Source organism: Pinus tabuliformis, chromosome X (assembly GCF_031772625.1).
Source record: "Pinus tabuliformis cultivar Carrire ecotype Pingquan chromosome X, CPIR1, whole genome shotgun sequence".
In the NCBI taxonomy this organism is placed as follows: Eukaryota; Viridiplantae; Streptophyta; class Pinopsida; order Pinales; family Pinaceae; genus Pinus; species Pinus tabuliformis.
Genome location: NC_142308.1, coordinates 1350368223 through 1350378573, shown reverse-complemented (window position 1 = coordinate 1350378573; position 10351 = coordinate 1350368223). Strand labels below are relative to the sequence as shown.

At 36.6% G+C, this 10351-nt stretch overlaps 1 protein-coding gene across 1 annotated transcript; it reads left to right on the top strand.

Annotated features, from left to right (window-relative positions):
• The first annotated feature begins 1637 nt into the window (after positions 1-1637).
• On the top strand, positions 1638-2255 carry LOC149145078 (pectinesterase inhibitor 10-like). The gene has a single exon (XM_089452348.1). It carries the CDS (start codon positions 1638-1640, stop codon positions 2253-2255), a length of 618 nt encoding a protein of 205 aa, XP_089308474.1.
• Positions 2256-10351: the final 8096 nt, after the last annotated feature.

Sequence of the window (10351 nt, the reverse complement as noted above, 5' to 3'; positions counted from 1 at the left end):
TCTATACAAGGTTTATAATAACATAACTTAAAATTTCATAAAATATTGATAATAATATTTCATATATAAAAATTTAAAAAATATTAAATAATAAAATTTTGAATTTAAGTTTATATGATTCATGTTTGAATTATTAAGAAATTTTCAGCAATAATCACATAGGATAAGTTTTATTAACTTTTTTATAATCAACCAGTGTGGTTCATGGTCAAAACAAAAACTTATCTTGATAATAAACCACAACTTATTTTGATGATAAACCACACTTGTTGATTCAAAAGAATCAATAAAATGGTTGATTCAAAGTCAATCAAACTTCTCCTATATAATTATTGCCAAAAATCTCTCAATAATTAAATAATAAAATTATTAATGATTTAATTTTATATTATAGACTTTATTTTGTATTAAATAATAATAATAAATATCCTCACCATAAACCACATTAATTAGTTTGAAATAGATCAATAAAATTTTTCCTCTATAATTATTGTTTAAAAAATAAATTTATTAATTATTTAATTTTATATAAACTTATGAATTATTTAATTTTATATTATATAGTAGTTATTTTGTATTAAATAATAATAATAAATATCATGACAATGTACGTTCATAAAACTTCTTTTAGAGGATTATTGCTCAAAGTCTCTCAATATTTAAAAAATAACCTTATCAATTATTTAAATAATAAATTTATTAATTATTTAATTTTATGTTATATAGTAGTTATTTTGTATTAAATAATAATAAACAGTGATGATGAAGGGTGTCATAAAAATTTTTTATATGATAATTTAGTTGTCTTTAGTGTGAATTTTTGGAAGTTTTTCTGATGGATTTTTCTGGTTTAATTTCTCTAAAATCTAGCAAGAATTTATTGAAATCACAAGTTTGATGGGTAACCCCTGCACAATAGAAGTGCCCTAAAGGGGTTTTCAAGGTATTCAATCCATATATCTAGTTTAAATAACACAAATCAAAATTTAACAACACATTTTCCCACCAAATTCCGGAAACTCCAAAAAATCGCACTAAAAACAACTCCTATAATTATTAAAAAAAAAATTCTCAGAAAAAATTATTTATTATTTAATTTTTTATTATATAACCGTTATTTTGTAATAAATAATAATAATAAATGCATGATAGTTATCCAAAATTGCTTATTTCCATCGTGAAATCATAGCGAATCCAAAACTGCATTAAATATAATATATAATAACATTTGATACAGATATATAAAGATCTTTTTAAAATAATGGTTTTCAGTGTTTAATTTTATTCTTATTTATTAAATAATAATAATAAATTGCACCATACTTATCTAAAAAATGCACGTTAAAAAGGGGCGGCTTTGCTGGAAACTGACCAGATCGTCAAATTTGAAGTCCATGCTACTACGGTCTCATGACGTGGAAAACAGAGTTCTTGAGACTGAAAAAATGGAACAAATGAGAACTCGAAACTTGGGAATCCACCGCGATAAATACGTGAAGCAGTTAAATGACAGTTTCCACAGGCGCGCGAAGCGCCAACTCCTCTATTAACATTTCCCGACTTACAACTCTCTTTTGTCCCTGCGTTACCCTTGCCTGCTTTTCATTGCTTGCTTTTTCTTCTTATATTGTGTCGCCATGGATTCACGGCCTGCAATTTTTTCAATCATCGTACTCTCTGCAATAATGGCTTCAGCCACAACGAACTCCGTGAATGCCCAGCGGCCGGATGACAGTACGGACGTCACCGAATTTATCGAATCGTCGTGCAAGGTGACTCGGTATCCGCAGCTCTGTGTTTCATCGCTCTCTCCATACGCGGGATCTGTCAATGCCACGCTGAGGGACCTGGTGAAGCTGGCCACGCAGGTGAGCCTGAATAATTCGCGCAGTGTTACCAATTGGGCAGACGACCTGAAAGAGGGCAACCGCAATCTAACCAAAGAAGAAAGTGCGGCGCTGGACGATTGTATTGAGAATTTCGGGTACACCAATGAACAGATTCAGCAATCTGTGACGGAAATCGAGCATTTGACGCAGAGGACGTTCAACGCTCTAATAGACGACATACAGATATATATGACTGCCGCCCTTATTAACGAAGACTCCTGCATCGACAGCTTTGCCAACGCGGCGGGCAACGTTTCGGCGTTGGTCACACCCCGCGTGCAGACTGAGTCAAAATTGATCAGCAACGCTCTAGCTCTCATCGACGCACTCGCCTCCAGCGGAGGTGATGCCAGTCCACCACTCTGAACGCCCAAACGTCTAAAGGAGTTGTCTGATTTTTTGGAGATTTTGGTGACAAAGTCTGGCATAATGCGATTTTTTTTTTGGAGATTTCAGTGACAGAATTCTGCCGAAGAAATTGAGGTTAAATCTTTATTTGTTGCAGTTAAAATGGTTTTTAACTGTATATTTGGATTCAGCACTCTGAAAAATCTCTGGAGCGCCTTGATTGTGCAGAAACTAGCTATCGATTCCAATAAATTACTGCCGGATTTTAACCGAAAAAACCCACAAAAAAACTTCCAAAAAATCTCATTATAAACAACTGCACGTCTAAATTCCTGTTAGGTCTCCTAGGAAGAAGCACATGGGCTCTAGAACCCAATTTAATCTGTACTCAACAATATTTAATAAAACCGATTTATACTACGATTATATCTCTTATGTATATTTTTTTCCCATAATGGTGTATTATGGTTGAAATTAATGGAATCTGAACAGCTCTCTTTCATGCTAAAACAAAAAATAAGTTAGTGCAAAAGTTATGATAAATTTGTAAGTTTTAATTTACAATGTTTAAAATATTGAAGATGTAAATCTTCATTCAAGATAAAGATGGCCATATTAAATAGTAAATTTGAATTTTTGAATTTATAATAAAAATTACTTGAATTAAGTTAAATAATCAAAATTTTTATAATTAAAATATTTAATGTAAATATTTAAGGAGTTGTTTAAGTAGTAATGGAAGTAATTTGAGTGTGTAATAAGTAAAAGATCAAATTCCCGGATTATGACTGGTATACCAAAAAAATATAGGTTAGAAAGTTAATTAACCAAACATAACAATTTGTAAACTTATTAAAGAATAACCAAATAAATTATGTTTGTTTGAATATTTTGTTTAGTTATATATTATTTTTGTTTTTTGAAAAATATTAGATTTTATATTAGTTTATGATCCAGTAATTGTAATCCTAACCTAAACACCTATATTAAATTTTTAATATCAAACTCTGCGGTATAATAATAAAAATAAATCAAAATTCAAAAATCAAATCATATTACTCACATAGTTAATTTCACTAACATACTGTATCCACCTGATAAAAAAAAGTCCAAGCATGGCTAATATAACAAATCAAAAAGCAGCAAAATACACTGAAGCATATTTCTATATAATAAAATGTAAATAGATGGAGTTAATTAGGTTAAATTGTAATATAAAAACTCATTCATTTCAGTAGTTCCACATATGTAGTTAATTACGTTAAATTGTAATATAAAAACTCATTGGTTATTCCAAAAGAATTTATTTTTATTATTCATTTTAATTACCTCATTCAATTTACATATTTTCTATCGTAATAAATTTTAGAATTGTTTAATTTATTTTAAAACATAATAAAAATAAAAATAAAAAAATAAAAAATATAGAATTATTTAATTTATTTTAAAAAATAATAATAATTAATAAATATAAAAATAACAATAATCTAATTCAAAAAAGCTTGGATAAAAATTAAACCCAGGTAAAATGTTTCGTCCTTTTCAAAATAAGCGATTCCTTAGTAGAAATATTTCACTATAACCGTAAGTTATAAAAGTTTGCATATGCTATTTGTCAGAATTTAATGATATGTGTGTTTTTTTAGGAGACTAAAAAATAATAATAATAATAATAATAGATAGTGTAGCTTAGTTTAGTTGAGAAATAAAAAATTATTATTATTATTAAAATTAAATTAAATAATTAAATAATATTTATATTTTATTATAATGATTTTATAAATATTAATGTTGAAAAAGTTTGTATTGAGATTAAATTGGCAAGAGTTTGAAAGAAAAAAATTTGTAAAAAAATATAAAAGCAAAGTTGAGCATTTAAAGTATAGAGAGATGGAATTGCACAGGGGCAGAGAGGGGGAAGAAGAAAGACATTGAGAGTGATAAGTAGAGAGAGAGAGTGACAAGGGAGATATGGAGAGAGAGTGTGTATGTTTAGGGGTGAGATAAAGAGAGAAAGAAGGAGAGATGGAGAGAAGGGGGAAGAGAAGGAGAAAGGGATGGATATAGTAACATAGTTAGAGAGAGAGAGGGGATTGGATGGCAAAGAGAGAGAAAGGGAGGAAGATAGAGGGATGTATGAGAGAAAGAGAGAGAGAGAGAAATGATGAGAATAGGACTTGAGAGAGAGGAAGAGAGTGATGGGGGAAGACAGAGGGAGGTAGGAGAGAAATGGAGAGAGAGGACTTGAGACAGAGGAGGAGAGAGGGAGGCAAAGAGGAGGAGAGAGGGAGGGATAGAGAGATGGATTTGGAGGAGGAGAGAGGGAGGGAAGAAGAAATACATAAAGAGTGAGAAGTGGAGAGAGACAGGGAGTGACAAGGGAGAAATCGAGAGAGATTTTGTATGTTTGGGGGTGAGATAAAGAGACAAAGGAGATATGGAGAGAAGGGGGGAGAGATGCAGAGAGGGAGGGATACAGTAACAAAGTTGGAGAGAGAGAGGAAGGAAGAGAGAGAGGACGTGAGAGAGTGGAGAGAAGGAGGGAAGAGAGATGGAGTTGGACGAAGAGAGAGAGAGGGAGGTCAGAAGAAATACATAGAGAGATAAAGGTGGGGAGAGAGAGAGAGAGAGGGATTGATAAGGAAGATGGATATAGAGGGAGAGAGGAAAGAAAGAGGGAAGAGAGATCAAAATGGGGGAAAGGGAGTGATCTAGGATGTTTTCGCTTATAGATGTATAGAAAAAGAATTGCATATAAAATTGCAGCTTAACACATAAAAGTGCACTGAAAAGAAGAAGAAAACACATGAAAAGGCATAAACGAGAACACCAAGGCTTGATAATGGAGTTCGCCCAATTCAGACTACGTCTCTGGGCCCAACTCAACAATGGAGAGGCATTTCTTATTAAATGGCATGAATAAATAGAATTACATTCATCAATCTGTCCACAAAGAAGCTTATACCTCCAATCTGCAAGGTGGCTATGAAATGAATTCCTGAGATGGAGTGGCATGCAGCGCCAAAGCTTCCCGCAGCTATAGAAGAGACTGAAATTGTGTAACTATTCAAAACAACTCAACAGATGCTCTCGGCCCCAGCGAAACAGTGTGTTGCAACCATAAAAAACGCCTCCCCTCGCTCTTTCCAACGATCCTCTTTTATAATGAATTCTCGGACAGGATCCCATCCCAATCAGGGCTTGTCTGGCTCTTAACAAAGGCTGGTAGAGTGGAATAATCGGCTGGGTGCAACCGCCTCTCAAAGATGGTCTTTTATCATTGAAACAATAAAGCTTCAAAATCCCAAAAAACACTGCAAATCTGCCCAAAAACCATATACCCAGACCTCAAAAACCATTAAATCAGGCTTATATTCTGTATCAGGTCCGCGCTGAGGTCGCGAATCGGCGTTTCAATATGTCCCTGGCCTAGTCCTCGGGAAAGACCGACTGTCGATCATCGATCGTCGATACCAGCGTCGGCCGATCGCGTCGGCACCCTGCACATATGTCGCCCAGCAGTGTGTTGGAAGTTCCGTCGATCAATGTATCGCTGATCCAACTGCCCGATCTTCGATATAGCTTATACATAGATATATGATTGCCGACTGTGATGACCTCCGATTGGCCGATCTGATCTAAACAGAGATTGGCGATCGACGATTCCATGGTCCAATGCTTAAGTCTGTCCTATGTGACCTTCGATTTCGATTTGCCTTTAAGGCTTTAAGACCCATTTCTAAAGGAAATTCCTCATTCTCTTAAGAATTGAAGAGCCCTTCCTTTTGCAATAACTTCATCATCTAGACTCGGATCGAAGTACCGTTTGTACCGTTGGAATCAGGAAGACGAGATCTACATTCTGGTCTTGAGTTGAATTCATTCTGCCCACTTGGATTTTCTAAGTTTTTCCATGCCATTATATTTGAAGATCCATCTAGATCAATCCTCCCCATTGAGGAGCTTTTGGACCGCCAAAAGCTTTTCATTAGTCAATTGGCAAGTGAGGGAACTATGCCCTCACTTTCTCTTTCTCCAGCCATCTGGCCTTGTTGTGATGCATTCCCTTGAATCCAACTCGAAGGTAATCTACATCTCCTTGCTGTGAAGTCCTGGTTCTTCTGTCGAGGATGATGTCTTCGGGTAACTCATCAAGATATTCAGGTGAAAAATCATTGATGGTAGGAACTATGCCTACCTCATCAGTGTCCATGATCAAAGGTGGTTCATACAGCTTCAGGTTCTCCACATTCACTACTGAGTACATCTGCATATATACTGGTAAGTCAAGACGAAAAGCATTGTTCCCAATCTTCTCTAATATGGTGAATGGTCCATATCAGATTGGCCGCAACTTCTTTCCTTCTCCCTTCATCCTGTCTTTGTTGATGTGGAACCACACCTTGTCGCCCACTTGGAATTGATGGTCGACCCGATGTTTATTATGTCGAGACTTGTAACGAGCTTGACTCTTCTCCAACTGCTCTTGCACTGCTTGGTGAATCATTTGGATTCGCTGAATGAACTGTTGAGCTTTGCCTTTATCATTACGTCCACTGGAGCCATCCTCCCTTCCAAAGACCATGTGTAAAGGGTCCTTTGGCAGGTAACCAAAGCATGTCTCGAATGGTGACCACTGTGTCGATGAATGCACTACTCGGTTATAGGAATGTTGTATATAGGGAAGATGCTCATCCCACAACTTGGATGCTTCCCACAATAGCCTCGTAATAGGTATACCATGGTATGGTTAACAACCTTTGTCTGTCTGTCAGTTTGCAAGTAAAATGTCATGCTCCTTTTCAATTTGGTGTCCATCATTCTCCACAAGCTAGTCTAGAACTCCCCAAGAAAGTGAGAGTCTCGATCTGACACAATTGATGTGGGTAATCTAAAGTGGATCCAAACATACTGAAAGAAAAGAGAAGCAGTCTACTCTACAGTAATCTGCTTTTTACAAGGTATAAGAATACACGTTTTGCTAAAATAGTCAACGACCACATACAAATAGTCGTGACCCTTCCTAGACAAAGGTAAACCTCCTACAAAGTCCATTGACACACTTTCTCGTGGACGACTCGGAATAGGGAGTGGTGTGTAGAGCCCAAGTTTTATATTAGAGGGCTTTGAAACAGAACACATCACACAACCCTTTACATAGAGAGTCACAATGTTTTTCATATGAGGCCAAAAAAAAAATCTTTGTACATGACATAAAGTCTTTTCGACACCAAAGTGTCCAGACACAAGAGAGGTGTGGGCCTCTTGAATTACATGCACTCTTTCTCCTATGGGAATACACAATTTACCAAGGTGATACAACATTTTCCCCTGCAAGTGATAGTTGTCCACCTGTGAACCACGGGTTAGTTTTGCATAAAGCTCCTTAAAGACATCATCATTAGCATATTGTTTAGCATAACTTTCAAAAGACAACGAAGCATTATGCAAAATAACAGAAGCAGAAATAGGAGGGTGAGATAGCACATCGACAACTTTATTGCTAGTGCCCTTCTTATACTTCATTACCAAATGAAACTGTTGAAGAAAGCCCATCCACTTGAAATGATGAGTTTGCTGCAACTTGGTTTGTGACTGAAGGTACTGCAAGGGCTAATGATCTATATGGATGATGGTCTCCTTGCCGATCAAGTAGTGTTTCCACTTTTTCACACTCTGCACCAAGGCATAAAGCTCCTTGTCATAGGTGGGATAGTTTATCATAGCTTGAGAAAACTTATCAGAATGGTAACAAATTGACTTCTTTTGCTGCATTAATACAGCTCTCATGGCATAAGCACTGGCATTTGTTTCAATCTCAAATGGTTGTTGGAGAGTGGATAAGGCCAAGACTGGCGTGGTGCTAATTGTATCCTTCAATGTTTCGAAGGACTTCTACTATCTTCCTCCCCACTGGAAGACCTGTTTTACACCTGTTAATGTGTGTGAAGGTGATTCGTTCTCCACATTTCACTAGTTTCAATCCCACTTTTTCACCCCTGTGAGCATCACCCGATGCAATGAGTGCTAAGTGAACTATTCAAAAATCATGAGAAATTAGTCAGTTACGACTACCTCTCATGGAAATGGTCATACGTTTGAATAACTTACTTAACGCAGTTGAATCCCAAAAATGATATCTAATATAATGCACTGCGTAAATCCCCCATACTTAATTCAAAAAGAGTCAAGGGATCTCTACTTGAATGTTCATGAGGCACAATACTTGCTAAGGTTTTGCAAATGGGGTAGCAAGCTAAGTGGGCTTGATTGTGGGGAAAAACTCCACAGTTAAGCGCGCTTGAGCCAGAGGAGTTCTGGATGGGTGACCTCCTGGAAGTCCTGGTTACCGGTGCAAGCCCCGGAAGTGATGATTGATGCTATGTGATTCGTTCTCCACATTTCACTAGTTTCAATCCCACTTCTTCACCCCTGTGAGCATCACCCGATGCAATGAGTGCTAAGTGAACTATTCAAAAATCATGAGAAATTAGTCAGTTACGACTACCTCTCATGGAAATGGTCATACGTTTGAATGACTTACTTAACGCAGTTGAATCCCAAAAATGATATCTAATATAATGCACTGCGTAAATCCCCCATACTTAAATAATAGAGAAATTAGCAATAAATCTCCTCGAATACTGGACTGCACCTAGAAAGCTACGAACCTCAGTTACACTAGTAGGCTTAGGCCAATTTACGATCGCTTCAACTTTAGCGGGATTGATTTTTAACTGACCATGACCAACAATATGACCTAGGTAACCCAAAGAGGTTTTCCCGAACTCACACTTTGACAATTTTACAAAGAGTTTTTCTTTCTTCAACACATCAAGCACTTTCTTTACATGACTCACATGTTCAAACCAACTCTTGCTGAAAACTAATATATCATCTAAATATACAAGAACAAACTCATCAATGAAAGACTGAAATATATCATTCATAACCCGCATAAAGGTGGCTGGAGCATTACAAAGCCCGAATGGCATTACCATCCATTCGAACAACCCCTGCTTGGTTTTAAAAGCAATTTTCCACACGTCCTACTCCGCAATTCGGACCTAGTAATAGCCACTGCGCAGATCCAATTTTGTGAAATATATAACACTTTTTAATTGATCCAATAAATCACTATACGTGGAAGGGGATAACGATTTTTAACTGATATTTTCTTGAGTGTGCGATAATCCATGCACATCCTCCAGCTACCGTCCTTCTTGGGCACTAGAATAATTGGCGACCCGCATGGAGAGGAGCTCGACCTGATCATGCCTTGGTCCAGCAATTCCTATACTTGACACTTGATCTCCTCCATTTCGATTGCTGACATTCTGTACATGCCGATATTCGGCAAATGGGCTTCATGAAATAGGTGGATTTCGTGTTGGATTTCCCTCTTCGGAGGTAGCCCCCATGGCTCCTAAAATAGTTCATTATAATCAGAAATCAAATCCATCAACTCCTGTTTATGCTTACCATCGTAGCTTTGGAACGCGTCTATGAATTCGGACTCCTTTTCCCTGATGACCATAAGCATGCATGCCTTGCTGGGGTTCACCAACCGTTTCATCTGCCCAACGCTTACGAGGCTGGCATTAATTTTGTTTTGATGAGCCTGAACTATGTACTCTATCCCATCCTTAGTGGTGTGATATTTATTTTCATGGCGGAAAAGACAACTTTTCTGTCATACAGGTAGGGGCTCCCCAATACCATGCCACAGATGTCCAACGGTATAACATCCATCTCTACTTCATCTACTAGCTTAGAAGCAATCACAAATTTTACCTTGCATTGCTAGTTTACATTCAATTCAGCTTTATCATGTATCCATCCCAACGAGTAAGGCTTTGAGTGTGGTTTTGTTTCCAGGCCTAGCTTCTTTACTAGAGATTATACAATTAAATTTGCTTGGGACCCCGTATCAAACAAAGTTTCTACTTTGGTATGGTTTACTACTACTCTGATATGGAATAATTCAATCCTTTTTCTATCATTTGAAATGGACTCATCTACAGAACTGGTGCTTCCCTGTGATTTAGAATCAACAAGAGGTGTAAAGGTACCTTTTGTTCCCGCTGCTGTGACCAGCGCTTCATCTCCTAAAT